Source organism: Strongylocentrotus purpuratus, unplaced genomic scaffold (assembly GCF_000002235.5).
Source record: "Strongylocentrotus purpuratus isolate Spur 01 unplaced genomic scaffold, Spur_5.0 spur5_scaffold_15, whole genome shotgun sequence".
Taxonomy (NCBI): domain Eukaryota; kingdom Metazoa; phylum Echinodermata; class Echinoidea; order Camarodonta; family Strongylocentrotidae; genus Strongylocentrotus; species Strongylocentrotus purpuratus.
This window is the reverse complement of record NW_022145600.1, coordinates 3,627,737-3,649,538: the sequence shown is the minus strand read 5'-3', so window position 1 is coordinate 3,649,538 and position 21,802 is coordinate 3,627,737. Positions and strand designations below refer to the sequence as shown.

The following is a 21,802-nucleotide window of genomic DNA, read 5'->3' as shown; positions in this document are numbered from 1 at the left end:
ATTCTAAATAGAAATCATATTTTCAAGAAATGTCCATCATAATATATTCCTACTTATTGTCTATATGGAGCCAGGAGGGCATTAAATCATACACTTTAACACAGAGGTAATGCCCCTGTGGAACAAGACAGACGATATCATGCATAACGAGGCAACTATGCTCTTAAATTATTGATAGTCTAAGAGACAAGGCCTTGTATCCTTCGGAAAAGGCGCTATATAAATCCAATTATTATTATTACGCAACTAGGTGTCTGCCACTCTGGCACAATAAAGGACCAAGGGCAATTAACCCATTACATACAGGAACCGGGTGTTCCCTGTATAAAGCCAATGATAATGCAAGAAGTCAGTACTCAACGAGTCAAGTTTCATCTTGCATATTGCTTGGTGTACTAACAAAAATGATCAGAGATGTTCTTGCTTCTACTGAAACTTCAGCAAAGATGAAAAATCACAAGGATGGACCCACTTTCCACAGTGCTCCTACTGAGGTTTTTCAGAGTCCCCTGACTGTGGCAGCATAACTGTAGCAATCAATGGACGTCCTTAGATAATGAGGCCACTGTCCCATGGTGGTTCTTTATCATTCTGGAAGCTGAGCTCATGATGCAGACTTCATCAGCGATGTAGCTCTTCCTTGGAGTGTCATGGTCGAGTGGTTTAAAGTGCTTGACTGGAGATCCCGACACGGCACGAATATCCTTTGGCAAGCTATTAACCTACACTTGCTACTCTACACCCAGGTGTTAAAATGGGTACCCGGTAGGGTGCGACCGTCATTGTTGGTCAAACAGTTTTTGGGCGTCAAGTAACGCCTGGCTGGAATGCTCCCCAGGGAGTGGAGATTGTGCACACAGTGTGAATCCAATGGCCAGGGTAATAGTATATCTGTAAAGCGCTTAGAGACATCCGAGATGTATTAAGCGCTATATAAAAGGCGAATATTATTATTTGTACAGTCATTTCAGAGGAGTTTGAAAGTCAAAAGGATGGCCGTACATTTCCACAGTGTCCCTACTGAGGCAGTAGACTTGTAGCAACTAGGGCACCTTCTTAGATGGGGAAACTGTTGCCACATGGTCGTGTCTTGCATATATTACTTTAAAGCTAGGGCTCAAGACAAGTAGATATCATCAGCCATGCAATGCCTACATTCATTTCAGAGAAGAATGTAAACTTTCCCAAGAATGATCCAACTTTTTCAGAGTCCCTTGCCATGGCAGCAGAACAGTAATAACCAAAGCGTGGTAAGATGATAAGGCAACTATTGCATGGTGGTGCTTTGCATTTGCCTCTTTTGAAGTTGCAATGGGCTCAAGGTGTTAAATAATTCATCAGCGACATAATTCCTCCTACGGTCATTTCAAAGAAGGAGGTTGTCCAACCGCAAGATGAGACAGTCATCAAAGATCTCCCCCTGTGTGTCCATTCCACCTTGCACCACGCAGCACAGCGTAGCCTCACCAGGTACTGCACTCGGTGCTGCTCCTGCACCACCTGGGCCGCCCTCTCCTGAATCTAGAAAGGAGAAAAGGCAAATTATTTTGAGTATTATTCTAGAATAAAATGGATGTACAGTCAAACCTGTCTACAGCGACCGCCCAAGGGAAACACAAAAGTGGCCTTTGTAGACAGGTTCCTTTAGTACATGTTTCAATGAGAAACCATTTTCAAGGGAAACAAAAAATGTGATTGTTGTAGACAGGTGGTCACTAAAGCAGGTTTGACTGTACTATACAATTATCACTTCTTTTTTTTACACTTGGGTAGTAAATGTCCATTGTTATTCTATATTTCTTTTTTTTGTTTTGTTCTATGTCACATGCTCTGAAAATTGCTTTGTGATAAATATGCTATGCTAAACAAACTTCTCAATTCTACCCTAGACCAAACACTATACCTAGGTAATCCAAGCCCAAATCCAAATCAAAGGACTGTACCGGTAATTGTTTTCCTTTTGAATTAAGTCCACAGATTTAACACCACCAAAACCAAACTGAAAAAGCGACTTCAGTACATACCCCCTGACATCTGCTCAGCTACAGAGTCCACACAAGAGGTCAGAAACTCCTCCGCTGCTCTAGACGGGTCAGCAACAGAGGGCGCACTACTATTTGACCCCGCAGCCGCTCCCGCTCCATTCTGTCTGCTGGTCAAGGACTGGGACGTCTGCTTGGGACAGGGTAGGGTCAGGAGGCACATGGCGTGGTCAAGCCGTGGGGCTGGTGGGGGTCCATCTGGTTTGAATTTGAGCCACCTCGACTTTCCTGCAGAGTGGGAACTAATCTTTCAGTTCAGTTTCAGTTTCAGTTTTATTTTTCATTTCCAACAGAACAGTGATTTGACAAGAAATCAGATATAAAATTCAATATTTAATAATATAAAACATTTTACATTGTTTAAAGGTAATAAATAGAGAGTATACATAAATATCCAGTATAATAGGTATTTAAAAGTTTTTTAAAAATAAACCTGTGGAAATGGAGGGATCCACTGAAATGTTAATGGACTATAAAACAAAGGGGCTCTGGAAAGGATACACAGTGTGTGAAAACAAGTCAATAACATAATAATCTGTATTTCGTGGTGCTATATACCATATACAAGCCCAACCATTCCTCCTTCTTGGATCATCCTACACTCCTTTACTTATTACATGTACAAAATGGTTCAAATTATGGGTAGCTAAGTTTATTCATCATTGCCCAAAAATCTTTTAGATTTTTTGCATATTTGCTTTTGGCCTCCATACTCTATTCTTAAGACAACAACAGAAACCATACTACTCTGGTAGTTAATTAAATAGTGACATTAATTGGTCTGTTTAAGCTAGTGTAAACTGAGATGGCACGAATGGTACTTTCTATTTCCCCCAAGGCTGTATTTTTTTTGTCATTAATTTATTTGATGCTTTGCAACTAGTTGCTATGCACTGATCAGGCTGTAACTGGATTTGGCATTTTGCAAGAAATATCAGGAAATGAATAATCAAGAATGTACATGGAACTACTCATTCTCATTCAATGCTGAATAACCAATAAGCAATCAAAACCCATTATCAAATCAACCAATCAATCAAAGATCAGAGGAGACTTCTATCAAACTTACTTGTGTCGAAAATAAAAGATTCATCGCTGGCTCCACCTTCCTGCGTCATCCCACCAAAAATGAGGATCTTGTTGCCATGGGATACGCATCCATGAGCAGCTCGACCAGGTGGGACATCTCCTTTGGTCTTCACGAGTTTCCACACACCAGTGTCTACAAAGAAAATGAGGAATATACTTTGAACAGGATCCTTTCTGGAACAGAAAAAGATGCTTATCTCCTTTCTTTGATTAAGCTTTACTTTTATAGTTTCCATCTAGTACCTTTCTAATACAGATTGGGTAGGAAATGGAAGTGGAACATGCAGGTGTAACTTTTGCCAAGAATTGTTATTACTGCACATGTGATTTTTTGTTAAGAGCTCTCGGTTATTTCTTCCTTCCTTTCCTTTTATCATTTTTAAAGTCTTCCTTTTTTTCTATGGTAATTCTGTGCTCTACTTGTTTATCTTCTTCCAACAATCTGCTGAAAAATCATCATAACAATCGTGCTCAATACAAACTTTGTGTCAGGGAATGTTAAACAAAGAGGTTATGCTAATCATGGAATAATCATTAGAACTTTATGTGCTTTGTAAAATTCAGAGGTTCTTTTCCCCAAAGTCCTACTAGGTTTGAGCATCTTCAGTCTGATACCAATATAAACTACCATGCAAATCACACAACACTTTCGTTCACTCACCTACACTGTACTCATACATATCATCAAAGAGGGTACTGCCTGACATACCGCCATGCAGGTAAACCTTCCCATTACACATAGCCATCACATGACCATGTCGAGCAGCCGGTATTCTACCGCTTGAAGAGGGCTGCGTCCACTCACTCGTCACTGATTTATAAACAAAGGAAAAACAGGATTAGGATGTAAAATAGTAAAAGGGCAAGATCTATATCCCTACCTCAAGCAAAAGGAGCCTTCCTTACTGGCATGATACAAGAAGCCATCTTCATCATCACCTCAAACAAATCACAATTGTTTTTTGCCGTAAGTAGTAAAAATGTTACTTGTTCATGCTTAAATTGTCTTATAATTCAGTGGGCAATAGGGTGCTTTTTTCATGCAGCTTTGTGCGACATTCAAGTACAGAATGCCTTTCTTAATCAGTTTCCTATTGTTATAGCATGAGAAGGAGAAAAAATCCTGATAATTCATGGATGATACTGAGGTTCCCAAAAGGAGTAGGAAAGTAAAATTTGACTTCTGACTACATAAACCTGAGAGATGAAATAGTTGGGTTTTTTCCCCTTTCCATAAAATATGTATTCTAAATGTATTGAATCAAGTAAATACTAGAGCTCTGTGTCATGTTATACCTACTAATAAATTAAATTAAATTTAAGGATTTATCATCATTTCACTGCGGCAAATGCATGAATTACACTATAGACATTTTAATTCTTAAAACATTAGGGCCCTATTCTCTTAATTCAGTCAAACGTAACACAAGGAATATAGTCATGTTAAACAATGGGACCACTAAAGACCAACTTCCTTTGTTAAACCCAACTTTAGTAAAAGTTAAAACCCAGCATCAGGATTTTAGTAGGAGTTCTTGGTAACAAGAAAATTATTAAAACAGATTATAATTCAAATAATCCTAGATATTCATCATCTGATTTGAAGAAAAATAACATGAGCAAAGTACAGTCAAACCTGTCTACAGCAACCTCCCAGGGGAAACAAAAAGTGGTCTTTGTAGACAGGTTCCTTTAGTACATGTTTCAATGAGAAACCATTTTCAAGGGAAACAAACAATGTGCTTGTTGTAGACAGGTGGTAACTAAAGCAGGTTTGACTGTAATGTTATATACCTGCATCATAGACATGCATCTTTGTATCAGGTACTGGTTCTGACCCTTGCTGACCTCCACCAAAGATGTAGAGTTTGCTGCCATCAAAGGCACTACCTCTACAGGTCCTGGGGGAGGGCGCTGTGCCGCTGGTTGGTACCATGCTCCAAGACTTGGTAGCTTTAAGGAAGAAGAGAACAAGTATTAGAACCTTTAAAGCCTGTCTGCACTAGTTTGGCCAGGGGGATTAGACAACCCAGCGTGGTCACTGACAGGCGATTATCTCATCAAATCAGCTCTCAAGAAAAAGGGGACCATGGGGGACCAACAGGCACCGATTAGGCATTGTTTGCTGGATAGAGGGCACAAGTAGCTATAAGTAGTGCAGTGAGGCTTTAAAAAAATTGAGGGGAGAAGAATCAATTTCTATTTCAAAAGTGTAAAACCTTGACTGATTAACACAATAACATGCATCTTTAGTTTCAAAAAGTTGTCATTCAATGACAGACAGTAATCTCCCAAAGTGACAAAGTTGTATTTTATGTCATGATCTTTATTAATGCCCCCTTAGTCTCCTGGCTCTTGGGTTGAGAGAAGGATGTTGATGAAATGCCTTGCTTGAGGACAGATCTGTCTTGTTGGGACTTGAACAGATGGTTTTTGCATGTCAAGCACATAGATGAGAACAAACACAACAACAAAAGTTTTTTTTTTAAAGAATAGAAAGGGACTGCGTATTTACACCAAGCAACACAGTTTGTTTCTTACCTAGATCCAAGATCTGAACACAGTTAAGGTTCTTGTCCTGCTGTGCTCCTCCAAAGACAAGGACCTTGTCTGGGTTGCTAGGGGCAACAAAGGATGCATGCTCATAGCGAGCAGTGAAGCCAGTCAGTTCTGGCTCATCCCACTCATACTGATCTAAACAAGTTAAGAGAACAGAGAGAGGATGTATAATATCAGACATGATCTCTTCTCAAAATCTTATTACTTTGCAGTGACAGAACATAATAGATAACAGACCATCTTGCAGGATGTAATTAGAGAAGGAATAAACCTCATTTTTCTTCTGGCACCTACTGATGATGTTACTATCTAGAGAGTTGCATTTTCAAGAATGTATACAAAATCACAAATGAAAAGACTTTTAAACTATCAAAAAGTAATGTTTTTCTCCTTAGATTCAATGACATGTCAGCCCAAATCACACATGGTAATATAGGGTTATGACAGGATGACAAAAAATGGACAGTGTAATTCGAGAAAAAAATCCAGTCTTATGATTATCTGAAGTAGATTTTTACCAAATTCAAGAAGATGTGTCTCATCAAACGGTCCATTGGGGTTAGCTCCTCCGATCACAGCCAACTTGCCGATGCCACCACCTTGTGTTGGTGGGATGTGGCAGCAACACTGGCCAACCCTCATGCTGGGATGTTGCCCGCGAGCTGACACCACATACCACAGATTCTGTTTGCATAGCCACTCTCCTTTCTCTAGTATTGGATGAAGTTCCATGCTGCTGGTGGATCAACTGCTTTATCATTGGAAACAAGAAAAAAAGAAAGGTAAACTGCATTTTGATTTTTAAAGTCAAGAAAAAGACAATTTTCCTCCTGTGCCCTGTCTTTTCCCTACATAGATCTAGATGATAAGAGTCTAGTCTACATCGATCCAGCAGATGGTCAATGCTTTAGCACTGCACTACGTGTTAATAGGCAGCATTTGAATACATGAATAGTCAATACGCTCAAAACACACAGATGCACACAATCATGTCAATGCGGCTGATCGGCAAGTTTGACAGTGGACTCGATTTGAATTTTGAAATTATTCTTTCTAACATCAGAAAATTGAAAAAAAATTGTATTTTACTGCTATTTATGACACCTACTAGGTCTATTTATGTGTCATCATCACTAAGACTAAGTACCGATTTAGACATAAAATCAGTTGAGTTTTGTACAGTGGTGTTTGAAATGTTGAGAATCATTAGCACAGCTTTTAATACACAGCCAGGATAGTAATGCTGAGTATCGTCGTAGAAGTAGAAGTAGAAGCACCTAGCCTAGGGTCTATGTGTGTGCTTTGCAGAGTGAATGACGTCAGTAGGCCTCGGCCTAAGCCTACACGAAAACCAACGCTTGGGACTGAATATTTCACCATTCTGCAAATACAGAGCGATTTCAATACTTTAAGCTGACTTTATAACTCTAGTTTTACGAGAACTAGTAAACAAAAATAGTTACTTACTATTGTCGTCAAATTCAAATGCTAAAAAGAGTTTTATCCACGTCTAAATGGTAGAATAAAGAGCAAAGTTCCAAAATATTCACCTCGGCAACAATCAACAACTAGACGTTGCTAATCAAAAGATTAAACTTTAGAGCTTTAATCAATTTAAGCCATAAATGTTAACGAATAAAACATGCAAATAAATTGAATTTCTAAATTTATATTTTTTATACTTTAAGTAACCTTTTTTAATGTATATTGAAAATAATTACCACTGCTAAAAAATAATATTTCCGCAAACTTCAAAGCCTAAAAACAGTACTGCGTGCCATGCCATGTGTCTAGCGTGACTTTGACAAAAAAAGTGATGAATTAACCCAATTTCTCCGTTATTTCAAACTAGAGTGTGCTGCATAGCCTTAAGAATGGTAAATATTCATAATTTTTCTTCATTTTTCTTCATTTATTCCTCATTATTTTTTTTCTTACCTGTAATTTAGATGAATTTGTATGTATGGAAAAAATTTCGCCCTGTTGTTGATGTGGTCCCACGTATTAAAATTGGCGTGATGAAAATGATTTTTGGCGTGATGGTCGATGGGCTCCGAAATGACTTTTAAAATTTGATTTTAGATTGAGAACACCCATTTATCAATTTGTATTGGAATGTAGCATGATTAATGTAGTAATTAAATGTCATTAAAGGTCAATGTTATTGATCAGATTTTATTTTTGAATTGTTGAAACTCGTCTTGAACTTTCGAAGCTGGCAGCGCGAGTTTGAGAATGAATGAAAGCCGACAGCAACAAATAAAATTAATAGAAATACTAAAGCGGGGGGGGGGGGGGGGGGAATCAATTACTCAACAACCGTAAACGAAACAACACATTGATGCTATTAATAGTAGGGGCGTTGGTCCGAGAATAAGGATCATTCGCCTAAACGTGGATATTTTCGATGGGGAAGCTTGTTGCAAAATGGATAAAAAATAAAGTGCAATTGGTTAGAAAATCGGGAAAGACACAAAGGAGAAGAAACGAAATACTGAGAAATAAAGGATAACGCACCCGAGAAGTAAACAAAGATTAAAATGAGGATGGAGGAAACGGAAAAGATTTGAAATGGAAAACACAAAAAGAAAACGGCATACAAAAAGAGGGTTGAGCATCAACAAGGAAAAGGCAAATAAAGTGATGAAAGGAAAGGTCTACAAAAGAGAGTTGCAGAGTCGAACAAGAGAACATATAAAGCAGCTAAACTGGAGACTAAGACTAGAGAAAAGAGGCAAAGTGACAGATGAGATGAAGGAGGAGAATGAAGGGGACTTTAAAGTGAAATCAAAGGAGGATGGGATGAAGATACGTAGAGAAATAGAGAAGGGAAATGGCATAATAAGAAACAAGATAAAGAGTAAGCTGCATACAAAAAGATCAAGAAAAGATCAAGAAAAGACAAAGGAAATGCAAAACAACAATCCAGAACTGCCAGAAGAAGCATGTTGGAAGAGAGAGGATCAGGATCTAGACATGACAATATCAGAAGAAGAATAGAAGAAGGAAGAAATGATTCAAATTTATGGAAAATAATGAGGAGAAAATGAAAACAAAGTTAAAGAGAATTTTCTGCTGACGATCAAAGCCTACACCAGGAAGTTCAAACAATGTTTATGGGTCTGCATTTCAGATGTAACAGGACTCTACAGACTACAGGAGTGTGAGGCTTATTAAGTAATTGCATCTCAGAGACTTGAGTTTATCGATGACACAAAAATACAAAAAGTCAAAAATATGGATTTCTGGAATGCTGAAGTTCATTACATAAACAAGAAACACAAAGCATCCAGGATTACAGTGCTCTGTGAAGCCTGGTTGAAGGAAAGTGAATTCAAGAGAAATTCAAGAAACTGCAAGCCACCGCCATAATTTGTAAAGTTTTTTTACATGTTTTTTTTTCAGCTACCAAAATGTACTGATGCTATTGGCAATTACATGTACACTGTAGTATTTAAAAGTTGACAATAAAAAAAAATAAAAGAAAAATCACCTTGATACAATGTCAATTCCCCTTTTCATACACTACCCCAAAATAAGTACAAGTACATTTAATCATTAAAATGATATATTTCAATCAGTTGCATGTTACATTCTTTCTCCCTCTCAGGCTATGATGGTGCTATACGAACACGCATCAGGCTACGGCCTGTTTGCAATCAAAGAATTTGAGGAGGTCTCTGTCCTCCATCACCAAGTTCAAGAATCTGTGACAGACTTCGGAAAGTTTGCCTCGCTGGTCAAGCTGCAAGCCTTCTCTCCTTTCAAATCTGGGATCAACGCACTTGAAAATATCAACAGCATCTCTGAAGGTACAGTGCAATAGAACAACTACGATTGAAAAATGCTGTCACACAATATTTCCATCCAAGTAGTTATATGTGAAAAGAAAGTGTTTACATGACTAGCTTATGTATCTTTCCAAATCTTAATTTTGTAAGGAGCAAATACAATTTTTTGATTTGAAATTATGCTCTTGCATTTTTCTTTCTTTTTTATTAAATGAATAAATCATGTATAAATATGAAAGACTGAAGTCGCTGATTATTTTCCTCTTGTGGTTTGCTCATTACCAATTGTTTCTGAATCCATGAATTTTTTGTAAAAACATTTTTGTTGTATCCCCCCAATTTTTTTCCATACAACACTGACAAATTCAGAATAATAGTTTTGCAGTAGAAAGAGGAACTTCTCATACTTATTATATAACTACCATTCATGTGTTTTCATTTAAGGTATACACATTTTAATTGGATCAATGTGAAAATATTATAATTACCCCATTTAAAGGAAGATATCTGACCTTAATACATTGTTATTTCTTTCATTGACTCCCAGGTGTGATGACAGAAGACTTGAAACTCTTCATGGAGACCAACATGCCAGAGAGTGCTAAGAAGAAGAAGAAGATCACTCTGGGTGTGGCCGATTCGAAGATAGGAGCGTCCATCCAGGAGGAACTAGGTATCCCTTGTCAGACGGGAGGGGTTTTCCAAGAGATCGGAAGAGGTAAACAATTCTTCTTTTCAGGCTTTTTGAGTAACCAGTTGCACTATATCAAGACAAAAATGGTTGAGGCTGAGGCCACGTTGCTTCTGAAATTTGTAGAGTCTCATTTGTGGAAAAGAAGATCCATAGCACAATTTTTGTAAAAGTATGAAATGCATGAAGTATTCTGAACATGATAACCAAACAATAAAGAATTGCCTTCAAAGCCTTCTTCACATACATTTTGTCTCAATTTTTTGTCTTCCCAATTTTTTTCGTTTTCTTCTTCCCGATTTCATCCTGATTTTCCTGATTTTTCCCTTATTTTCTCTATTCATTCTAAATTTTTCCTATTGTTTTCCCAATCTTCTTACTCAAAAGGGGGGAATGTTGTTAAATGCCATTCCCAGTCCTCTTTCTTTTTTTTTTTCCTTTTTTTTTTAAACTCAAAGGGGGCGTTTTTGAGGGAGGAAACTTTTTTTTTTTTTTTAGTGCTCACTATCACCCCTGCATACTTCATGCCTATTCATGAATAAGTAGCATCTGTACAGACCTGCCAACCAGTACGATTTAGTCGTATTTAGTACGATTTTTAGAAGCAAATACGACAGTATGATTTTCCTTAATAAAATACGATTTTCAAAACAAAAAAAAACAAAAAATGATTTTTTTTTTTTTTTTTTTTTTTTTTTTTTTTTTTTTAAATTTAATTTTGATTTTTTTATTTATTAATATTTTGTGTGTGCGTCTGCCATTTTCAATGGCAAAATGTCCATTCTGTCCTGTAAAGTATCCTACAAGCATCTCACGTCGGCAATTTGGGGATGTTTATTGGTTCATCGAACACACCAGTCGTGACGAAATAATGCATATTCAACTAATGATCAATAAAAAAAATTCTTCCTGTAGGTAGAAACTGTAAGCGGCATTGATTCGCGTAACAATCCGTGTTTATTTTCAAGAATACAACTTTTGTCAGTAAAATACAACTTTTGACTCTAAAGAATACAGTTTTTGAACTCCAGAGGTTGGCAGGTCTGATCTGTAGCTGGTAAAATATTCTTGAGAAAATAAAGCTTTTGATAAATGCCATCTCACACCCATGTTATGACTGTAATTCTGGATTGTCTTCTTGTTATGCATTAAGTCTAGTTTCCAATGGACCTATTTGTAACCTATCACCCCTTCCATCTTGGATTGGCATCGTACCTGGTCACAATGTACATGTATGAAGTTTTTGTTTGTGAATACTCACTGACAACTCACATTACAAGAGAAATAAAAATGTGGCTCAAATATCAAGTGAGTGACCAAATATTCTTTTACTAATTCATAACTTGATTCCACAGATATGATGCAAGCTTCCAAATTTTCTGATTCTCTTCATATACAAGAAATATATCTAACCACGATAATTCTCTTTATTACCAGGTCTGAGATACCACTTCCATCGACTGGTCAAGGGGCTGACCGCACAGTCAGAAGCCAAAGCACAGCTCGGTCTGGGTCACAGCTACTCAAGGGCTAAGGTCAAGTTCAACGTGAACAGAGCAGATAACATGATCATCCAATCTATCTGTTTACTTGACCAACTGGACAAGGACATCAATACATTCTCTATGAGGATAAAGTGAGTAGTGTGAAGATGGAATTTGTTGTGATACATTCATTTTCATGGATACCATGTTAACATAAATAATATCGTACTTGGGTGCAAGTTTCTAGGCTGTTGCCATATATTTTTTAACTTGTCATTTACATGTTTTTCAGGTCTTTTCAGGCCTATTTAGACTTAACAAATGTAATGGAGAGCATAGAAAATGGCGGTGAATGTATACTGGAAAGTATTTTTAAGTCATAGATTATCCTTTCACTTATTTTACAAACACCTTTTGTTGATAGTATTAGAATCTTCAATTCCATTGTAACATATTCATAAGCTTGTTAGGTAGATGTATTATCTGTATTGAACTTAATTAGATATGAATTAAAACCTCCTTTTCTTGGCATCTCTGAACTCTCCCCATGTTTATGAGATGAATGCAACCAGGAGGAAGATAAACATGATGAACCTTCGGTGTCAGGGTCTTTATGCCCTGGTCCCATCCTCTAGCATCATTACAGGGTTTTATTTATGGTCTGTTGTTTTATTACACATTGCTGTGTTTTAAAATTAAACCTAGAATACTTGGGGGGAGGGGCGTGATCACTACAAAAATATGAATGTTTTCAATTCTTGTGATTTTTTTCTTCTTCAATGTTACATACATGTACCTTCATATATGACATACCCCTTTGTGTTATTACAGAGATGCCAACTAGTACGGATTTCCCGTAATTTCTACGGGAAATCGGCCGATTACGGGCGGTACGATTTTCATACCATAAATTCCGGATTTTGCAGATTTTGCCGATTTTCAAAATTAGCACTTTAAGGTTTAGCACGTTTAAGGTTTAGCACGTACTTTTGACTATTGCAGCGCAGCCATCCTTGAATCCATGCATAGAAATCCCACAGGGCTTCCGATTGGACAATTTGTTATCTAGCACACGCCTTTCAGTGCATACATGTGCATACAACATGTGCTTCGCGAGCGGGGGCCGGGTGAAATACCTCTCTTGGCCGCGCCGCTACCGCCCGCCCAGCGCCAGGCCTCGCTACGCTAGCGCCGTGTACACTGTCGGATTTCTCACAGGCTGTCACAGCGTTCGTCGATTTTCGTCGACAATCTGAACTCATGTTGGTTGGATTTAGATATCAATCATCATGTCTTCCACAACTAAGAAGCGTGGCAAGAAGTTACAGACTTTTAAAGAAGAATACAGTAAGAAATGGAAATGCATCGTGTAACACCAACTAATGAACAGGTAGAATCTATGTTACTTTTATTTAACTTGTTGTGCTATCGCGGGAGCTGCGCTTGCCAGCGTGCAGAAAAATTTGCGTCGCGCAGAAAATTACGGATTTTGTCTCCAAATTACGGATTTTTAGCCTTATGATTATGGATTTGTGCTCTGAAAGGTTGGCATCCCTGTTATTACTTTTAGATGAAGTGTAAACAAACTTCATTCTGATTTAATTGTAGAAAAACAAACAGAAAACAAAGTGTACATCAATACAGGTATATTGATGTATGCAGTTGCACAATTGCACAACTCTAAATTATCATGTTTATTTCAACTCTTTTCAATTTGTTTCAAACCCCAACAGAGAGTGGTACTCATACCACTTCCCAGAACTCGTCAAGGTCGTGCCGGAAAGCGCCCTCTACGCAAAGGTCGCACACTACATCAAGAACCGCAAGGAGCTTAGCGAGGATTCGCTTGAAGCGCTGGAGGAACTGACCATGGACAGTGCCAAGGCTCAAGCCATCCTTGATGCATCACGGTCATCAATGGGTCAGTATCTGGTCATTCTTTCGCCATTTATATATGCAGGGATGCCAATTTTCAGGCAATAGCCTGAATTCAGGCCCTGACAAGTTATTTTCAGACCATAGTTAAGGCTTTTTTGTGTACAAAAAGCTCATTTTAGGTGATTCTCAGGCCCTCTGATCAATTCTTACTGCCATCCCTGTATATGTCAGCTGACCTTGTCTAGAATGCATAATTATCAAACAAATATTGCTTTGTTATATTAATTGTGTATTTGAATGTGTCTTGGCCTGATGTAGTGTAAAGACTACATCACTTTTTGTTATAAATGTTCAGATTCATTGAAGATAATGCTCTTTGTAATATTTTCGGACACAGCAAGTGTTTGCTGTTACCAGTAATACAATGAAATTGCTATTGTTATAAAGGTACTACATGTACTATTTTGTTGCTAATTCCAAATGAAATGGAGAGTGTAAAAATGGGAGTGAATGTATTTTTGTAATTTATTTTCAAGGTATAACTTACCCTTCCACTGATTTACAAACACCTTTTGTTGATGGTATTAGAATCTTCAATTCCATTGTAACATTAAATTACCTTGTCAGGTAAATGTAGTGTCTGTATTGGACATGATTAGATATGAATTAAACCCTCCTTTTCTTGGCATCTCTGAACTCTCCCCCATGTTCATGAGATGAATGCAACCAGGAGGAAGATAAACATGATGAACCTTTGGTGTCAGGGTCTTTATGCCCTGGTCCCATCCTCTAGCATCATTACAGGGTTTTACTTAAAGTCACATAGAAGTCGGCTCTCATGGGGAATTCGACACCGGTCGGGTGTTTACCCAATAACGGGTGTTGTCAATCACCAGGGTTAGCCTTCAGTTTTGTGACCATAAGACCTTATGTAATGCTTCGCTTTTCCCTCACCCGAAGCTCTCCGAGCGATAAGGGGGTAATTCTTGACTGGCCAACGGGTTTGCTGTGTGCAGATTTGTACTCCCATTAATGGTATTTCCACCAAGTATAGTGTCTCCGAATCATGGCCTTCTGCACATGGAAACTGCTGATCCAGTCCCTTTAAGGTCTCGGGCACTTTGAAGGAATATGCCAAGTGCCTATTTATGCATATTATGTGTTTTTTTCCTGGAAGAAATGTTCTTTATTCTAACCCAATTCTCTTTTCACCATGTCCACTATGCATCATGTACAGGTATGGACATTTCTCCCATCGACCTGATCAACATCGAGAGGTTTGCTGTCAGGGTCATTGCACTAACGGATTATCGTAAGAGCCTACACACCTACCTGCAAGACAAGATGCACGCTGTCGCTCCAAACCTATCGGCTCTCATCGGTGAACAGGTCAGTAGATGGAGCCAATTTGCATTCTTTAAGGATGATATGACGTTTGCTTGAAAATTTAGGAAATAAATAAATCCAACAATACCTCACATGATTTGATTGACATTGGTGCTAAGTGTTTTTTAGTATTCTGGTTTTCCATTGATAGGATCATTGGGGTAGAGTCAAATAGACCTACCCTGTTTTCATTCCAAATAACATATTCTATCTACCTGGAGTGAATAACTGTAAACATGCATGTAAGACATGAACTACTTTTGACTTATATGTGTCTACCTAGACTCAAAATTTTCTGTCAACATTTCAAGATTAAATCCTCCTTTTCTTGGCATCTCTGAACTCTCCCCATGTTTATGAGATGAATGCAACCAGGAGGAAGATAAACATGATGAACCTTCGGTGTCAGGGTTTTTATGCCCTGGTCCCATCCTCTAGCATCATTACAGGGTTTTATTTATGATCTGTGTTGTTTTAATCTGCTATTGTGCAATATTGAAAGAGAAAATATTTTGTATTCCTTTATATTTATATTCTACATTCATTCAGATTTCCATTGATATAAAGTTGTATTTTCATCCGTTAGGGTCTTTAACTAATTAGAAGAATCTATTTTCAATGTTTCACAGGTTGGTGCTCGTCTGATCTCACATGCCGGTAGTCTGACCAATCTAGCCAAGTACCCAGCATCTACTGTACAGATCCTTGGAGCTGAGAAGGCCCTTTTCAGGTAACCACACTCAATCGCAACTCAATCTCAACTCAATCTCAATCTCAAACTCAATCTCATCTCAACTGTAGAACCATCAAACTTCTATCTACTCTCCGTCATCCTTTCTTTTGTCTAAGTCTGTTTTTCAGCATCTGTATCCTCTACATAATTTCATGATGCATGTAGACTTGAACTTGCACTGCTAGCTTGGTGTGATGTTCATGACATTTATTTTCTGTCAATATCAACATTTTTTGTCAACATTTTAAGATTAAAACCTCCTTTTCTTGGCATCTCTGAACTCTCCCCATGTTTATGAGATGAATGCAACCAGGAGGAAGATTAACATGATGAACCTTCGGTGTCAGGGTTCTTATTGTGCCCTGGTCCCATCCTCTAGCATCATTACAGGGTTTTATTTATGGAATGTGTTGTTTTTATTACACAATAAGTTTTTTTGAGACATTAAGAAAGCTATCAAGACAGCTCAAGTAATTAGCAATGATACAGAATACAATTGTTAGATTTGTCTGCAAGCAGTATTCCTTCGAACTACAATATTTTTGTTGATTGCACATGGTGTGTGTGGGTATACATGTTCACCAAAACACAGTATTTGATTTGTCATTTATGCAATGATAATAATAAAATAATAATAACATTTATAATGCGCACATATCCACCCCAAGAGATGCTCAAGCTTCTGTTGAGTATAAGTCTAAATGTTGATAGCACCACCTTGTGGTGATATGTCAGACATGCACTACAAGAGAGATACATCTACTGTATGGATGCCACAGATGGAATGTCAAGTACCGATAACTATGTCTCGACTAATAAAGTTTCTATAAGCTTATGAATCTGATGTCAAGCTTAATCATAACAATTTAGATGGCTGTAAGTCGCACTACTGGTTAGTCTGCATGCAGGGAGATACACCTATGAACAAAAGGCTATGGTTATGATGCGATTAAGTTGTATTACTCTTTTATCATCAATAGTTTTCTGCATGTATTGCCCTCTCAAGGCAAAAATGATCCTTGGGCTAGTGCCAACATGCAACCATTCACCAAGTTTTGTATGCTCATTGAAAGTTCTTTAATTAAACAAAACCAATTACGAGTCATTAGGCATGCTTGAACTGTGTAATGGAAACTGATATGCTTTTTCAGAACTGTTCAACCTTGAGCAATTAGATAGTTTCCCCTCAGAGTCCTTATAAATCTGTGTACTTCGTGTGACTTTCAAAGTAAAATTTTGTAGCTTCAACTGATACCAAATTTGTCAAAGTATTCTATCTAAGCCAAAAATACTCATATTTATGACATGAGTATTGAAATGAATACCAGTCTTTGTTATCAACTTTTGAATTTAAATTAAATGTAACATTTTGTTTCCTATTTTCTTTTTTTCCTCTTTATATTCCAGAGCTCTGAAGACTCGTGGCAACACCCCCAAGTACGGTCTCATCTTCCATTCCACGTTCATCGGCAGGGCAGCACAGAAGAACAAAGGTCGCATCTCTCGTTACCTTGCCAATAAGTGTTCCATGGCCTCTAGGATAGACTGTTTCTCAGGTCAGTTCCAAGCAAACTAGGTCCAGGGGGGTGTTTCACAATGATCCTAAGTCGAACTAAGTTTACAATTATGGAAAGCCATTAGCATCTTTGAAAATTTTTTGTAAAAGTTATTTTAAAAGGCATAAAATGTTGATTCAAATAATTTCTATTTTGTATTATAAATGAGATTTCATGTTCTTGACGTGTAATTAATAAAAAGTAAAAAAAAAAACTAGATTTTTGCCTCTGAATATATTTTGTTCTAAGGCTACAAATGGCTCTCCATAATGGTTCAGTCCAACTAAGAGTTAAGTTTGACTTAAGATCTTTGTGAAACACCCCCTAGAGCTTTCTCCTACCCTTTCACAAAGTGTAACATGGGTTCTGTATGTGCTTAGGTGATCAATCTCCTATGCAAGGAGTTTCTATTTGATGTGCTACAGTGTTTCCACTGTTAACCTTGTTTGCGTCTATGAGACAGAGAAGGAAGATATCAACATACAATTGAGGCTGCAGTAGATTCGAACCCATGATCTTTTGTTTGACTCTCGGATACTCGATAGAAGCATCTCACATCCTAAGTCCCAGCTTGCCTCTTCAAAATACCTCTTATTTTCAATTATATATCCATGTGTTGAGAACCATAATGATTACATAAATGTCCAAAATTAGAATCCCCTTAATATGTTTATTTGACCATCAAAACCTCCTTTTCTTGGCATCTCTGAACTCTCCCACATGTTCATGAGATGAATGCAACCAGGAGGAAGATAAACATGATGAACCTTCGGTGTCAGGGTCTTTATGCCCTGGTCCCATCCTCTAGCATCATTACAGGGCTTCTTCTTTTTTATCATTGAACATGTTTTAATAATTTTGCTGGTAACAAGATCTTTGTGAATGTTAACTTAGTGACATGAGCATTCCTCTGCTGTGATGTTCAACCCTGAAGTCTCACAGATTGTTTAAATTTCTCCAAAACTATGGGCCTCATGATTATGATGATCATTTCCATTTTTAATAAGCCAAGTCAATTTAGTGTTGAAAATTAGATGTGTCTATATCAGCCCACTCCTTCACTCTCTTTGCATGTAAGCTCTTAATTTACCAATCGACTATCCCCAACGTTTAGACTCGTAGGCATGGTACAAGTGCCATTTTCATATACAAATATCTTTGTGTGATTAATGTAACTGATTCAGACATATTTGTAGTGTTCATAAAACCTAGAACACTGTATAATTCATAGCATACACTTTCAAATTAGCAAATTTACTCATTTTCCCCCGTAGACTGTATAAAAGGATTATAAAAACCGTTTCCTTACGGTTTTGAAATTTTGATTTCCAATCATAAATATCTTGATAATCAGACAGGCGGTCGGCTTGTAAAAGATATGGGATTCCTGACTGACCTAAAGGTTTATAATTATCATTGCAGCATGAGCTAAATCCAGGATTTTGTATTAGAATCTGAGACAAAGATACCCAATCCCTTTAATTGTTCTCTTTGCAGACATACCCAACTCTGTGTTTGGTGAGAAGCTAAAGGATCAAGTAGAAGAGAGACTGTCTTTCTATGAGACTGGAACGGCTCCGCGTAAGAACATTGATGTTATGCAGGAAGCCCTCGGTCAGGTGAGTTTGGTTCGGAGGATTATGTTTCATACTTTAGAGTTAGTTGTTGTGGGGGGGGGGGAATATTTTGTAATTTTGATTGTATCAAGATGCATTTTTAAAGTCCCACTGCACTACTTTTAGCTTCTTGCGCCCTCTATATAGCAAACAATGCCTATTCGGTGCCTGTTGGTCCCCCATGATCCCCTTTTTCTTATGTTAATTGAGAGCTTATTTGATGAGATAACCACCTATTAGTGACCTTGCAGTGAGGTCTAATCCCCCTGGCCAAACTAGTGCTTCAAGATTAATCATGTCAAAGATATTAAATACTCAAAACAATGTCGCTCAATCCGGGGTTTCTATGTGCCATGCATTACAGTGCAGATCTTTTTTAAGTCAGTGGGTGGTAAACGCAGTACGTTAACTAGTCAGCTGTAAAAGTGATGTTGATCTCATCAGCTATTGTAATTACCTTAGCAGTGTCAAAGTCCCCGTGAGAAACCAGGGGGGTGTTTCACAAAGATCCTAAGTAGAACTTAACTCTAAGTTGGACTTAAAAATTATGGACAGCCATTGGAGTCTTAAAATGAAATATATTCAAAAGCAGAAATTCAAGTATTTTAGACTTTTTATGAATTCCACATCCAGAACATGAAGTCTTCTTGATGATAGACAATATGAATGATTTGAATAAACAATTAATGCCTTTCAAAATAACTTTTGCAAAATATTTTCAAAGATGCTAATGGCTTTCCATAATATTTAAGTCCAACTTAGAGATAAGTTCAACTTAGGATCTTTGTGAAACACCCCCCAGAACTGCATGTATGATCTGTCTCTATTTGCAGATTGCACACAGGTTACATGCGTCTTACAAAGCTTCTCTGCTTGTAGATATATGTTTGGCTGTGTTTCATGTAATGAAATGAATGCATTTGAGTTGTTGAGTTTAAGAAATTTACTTTAGTCCACACTCTAGACTTGGTCTAACTGGCTCCACGGCCACCACTTGAAACTTCTTCTCTCCCAAAATGCATAAGAACCTACCATAACATTTCCTTTATTTATTCTTTTCTCAATTTTTGCCACAGGTCAAAGAAGTAGAAGCAGAATTGGCACGCAAGAAGAAGAAAGAGAAAAAGAAGAAGAGGAAATCATCTGAGATGCAAGAAGAAGAAGAAGAAGAAGAAGAGATGGAGACAGAAACACCCAAGAAGAAGAAGAAAAAGAAGAAGGTAGAAGTGGAGCCGGAGTCTGAACCCGAGGAAATGGAGACAGAAACACCCAAGAAAAAGAAGAAAAAGAAGAAGGAGCAAGCAGAGGAAGAGGAAGAAGTGGAAGATACACCAAAGAAAAAGAAGAAAAAGAAGAAGAGTCTTGGGGGAGAGGAGTCAAATGGGCATGTAGAACCGGAAGAAGAAGAAGTGACGGTCGTCAAAAAGAAGAAGAAGAAGAAGAGTCTTCCAGAATAAGGGCTCCATGTCATCATTCAATTTTTGTATAATTAATCTTAAAGCTTTTATGTATTTTTATGTCTTTTAACTTTAGTACAAATCTTCTTTTATTTGTAACTCATCACTTTCCCCATTTGTTAACAGGAAAATACAGCTTTATGGTTTATTCTTTTTTTTCTGCAGTTTTGATTTAAATGGTTGAACTCAACTTTTGGAATGCCTGGTCCTTTTGGGGGCAGATGATTTTGCAATTTCACAATTTATTTCAAAATAACTTTTTCATAGATGATCTTGATATTTGCTGCTATATGGACTTGTGTTGAATAATTTAATTTCATGTTTTGAAATCAAAATGAAAGTTGCCTCATAAATCATGTTCATTGCAACATATTTTTGATCAGCCTAATAATCCACTTGATACATAATTTTCTTTTTATCATTTTATTTGTTAACGTTGACCAATTTTCTGATCATGTAATAAGGTAAAATATTTTGTGGCAAAAAATATAAAAAATAAGCAAAAAAAGTCCAGATGTAAATACATGTAGATAATGGCATTTTATTCATTGTGAAATATAACTTCATAGTGGGAAATAATTGTTCCTTTTATCTTTACTCTTTGGTTTATTTTAGCTCCAATCATGCACAAAATATAGATGAATGCATGTTATCATTAATTGGCTCTATTTTTGTGATCAATATTTTCACCAAATACAGAAAATCTAGTACATACTAAAAAAAAATATGTTACCAGTATATGGAGTCCTTTGATTACCTCAGGAAAGTATTTAACAAATTAAAACCATGAACGTCAGAAGAAGAAGAAAAATCCTTCCCAAAGCTGGGGGATATCTTGCACTTAATCTGTAAATAACTTCCCAAGAAGAATCAACCCACTAACTTCATGAATAAACTTACCAGTTCATTATATTAATATACTGTTGCCTCATGATTCATTATTTTGAGAGAGAAATAAGAGGATGTAACAAAGCAGTTTGTTATCATAAAATTATAATGTGTATTGGTTCACTAAACCAGCCTTTAGATACATTTGTGTGGGAGAGAAAGAGGGAGGGGAAAGAGAAAGAGGGAGAGGAGAGAAGAGAGATATTTTAATGTATCTTGGGGTGAGGTGCTTTCAAGGAGTAGTAGAGTTTACAGTATATAATAAATGGACTTATGTCCTTCCTCTCTTCTCCCTCTCTTCTCCCTCTTTCTCTTCTCCCTCTCCCTTTTCCCCTCTCCTTTCCCTCTTCTCTATCTCTCTTTCTTTTTCCCTCTTTGTCTCTCCATCTCTTTCTCTCTCTTTATTATTTCTCTCTCTGTCTCTCCCACTCACTTTCAGCTGCCGTTCTGACCTACTCTTTATTCTTTGATTCCCTTCTTACCCTCTCTCAATTGATACCGTCCTCAATCTATTCCCTCAGTATACCTAGAGTTCTCGTGTACAGTACATCGAGGGGTCAGTGACACAAAGACGTAACTCCATTTTTGCCATTTTGAAAAAAGTGGTTTAAAGATAGAGGTCCACTTGGGCC

General features: G+C 37.4%; 2 protein-coding genes and 5 non-coding genes across 8 annotated transcripts; 6 read left to right on the top strand and 1 right to left on the bottom strand.

The window, feature by feature from the left end:
• Positions 1-861: 861 nt before the first annotated feature.
• Positions 862-7,268, bottom strand: LOC590088 (rab9 effector protein with kelch motifs). Of its 2 annotated transcripts, none has more exons than XM_030985386.1 (8): positions 7,158-7,268; positions 6,209-6,441; positions 5,673-5,825; positions 4,926-5,084; positions 3,793-3,942; positions 3,112-3,264; positions 2,025-2,270; positions 862-1,521 (listed from the first exon to the last, which is right to left on the bottom strand). In XM_030985386.1, exons 2-8 carry the CDS (start codon positions 6,420-6,422, stop codon positions 1,367-1,369), a joined length of 1,230 nt encoding a protein of 409 aa, XP_030841246.1. In that variant the 5' UTR covers positions 6,423-6,441; positions 7,158-7,268; the 3' UTR covers positions 862-1,366. The 2 variants fall into 2 exon arrangements, with proteins under 2 accessions (XP_030841246.1, XP_030841245.1); XM_030985385.1 differs by having other exon boundaries at positions 6,209-6,438; positions 7,158-7,261.
• Positions 7,269-7,449: 181 nt separating this feature from the next.
• LOC115923981 (nucleolar protein 56-like) lies at positions 7,450-21,198 on the top strand. Its single transcript, XM_030985384.1, has 10 exons — positions 7,450-7,567; positions 9,301-9,502; positions 10,029-10,199; positions 11,610-11,808; positions 13,390-13,577; positions 14,772-14,923; positions 15,550-15,650; positions 17,061-17,209; positions 18,707-18,828; positions 19,902-21,198. Exons 1-10 carry the CDS (start codon positions 7,565-7,567, stop codon positions 20,280-20,282), a joined length of 1,668 nt encoding a protein of 555 aa, XP_030841244.1. The 5' UTR covers positions 7,450-7,564; the 3' UTR covers positions 20,283-21,198.
• On the top strand, positions 12,172-12,304 carry LOC115924344. Its single transcript, XR_004064283.1, has one exon. It is a non-coding gene; the product is annotated as a small nucleolar RNA SNORA57 (small nucleolar RNA).
• Positions 14,207-14,340, top strand: LOC115924339. Its single transcript, XR_004064278.1, has one exon. It is a non-coding gene; the product is annotated as a small nucleolar RNA SNORA57 (small nucleolar RNA).
• On the top strand, positions 15,239-15,371 carry LOC115924346. The gene has a single exon (XR_004064285.1). It is a non-coding gene; the product is annotated as a small nucleolar RNA SNORA57 (small nucleolar RNA).
• On the top strand, positions 15,910-16,045 carry LOC115924337. The gene has a single exon (XR_004064276.1). It is a non-coding gene; the product is annotated as a small nucleolar RNA SNORA57 (small nucleolar RNA).
• LOC115924343 lies at positions 17,897-18,030 on the top strand. Its single transcript, XR_004064282.1, has one exon. It is a non-coding gene; the product is annotated as a small nucleolar RNA SNORA57 (small nucleolar RNA).
• Positions 21,199-21,802: the final 604 nt, after the last annotated feature.

What these genes read in the sequence shown, in the direction of transcription:
- LOC590088 (XM_030985386.1), bottom strand. Translation starts at nt 6,422, where the DNA reads ATGGAACTTCATCCAATACTAGAGAAAGGAGAGTGGCTATGCAAACAG. An exon ending in GATGCATGTCTATGATGCAG is followed by an intron (nt 3,943 to 4,925) that starts GTATATAACATT and finishes TTTATAAATCAG; the next exon opens with TGACGAGTGAGTGGACGCAG. An exon ending in ATCTTTTATTTTCGACACAA is followed by an intron (nt 2,271 to 3,111) that starts GTAAGTTTGATA and finishes CCCACTCTGCAG; the next exon opens with GAAAGTCGAGGTGGCTCAAA.
- LOC115923981 (XM_030985384.1), top strand. An exon ending in ACATTCTCTATGAGGATAAA is followed by an intron (nt 11,809 to 13,389) that starts GTGAGTAGTGTG and finishes AAACCCCAACAG; the next exon opens with AGAGTGGTACTCATACCACT. An exon ending in CGGCTCTCATCGGTGAACAG is followed by an intron (nt 14,924 to 15,549) that starts GTCAGTAGATGG and finishes AATGTTTCACAG; the next exon opens with GTTGGTGCTCGTCTGATCTC.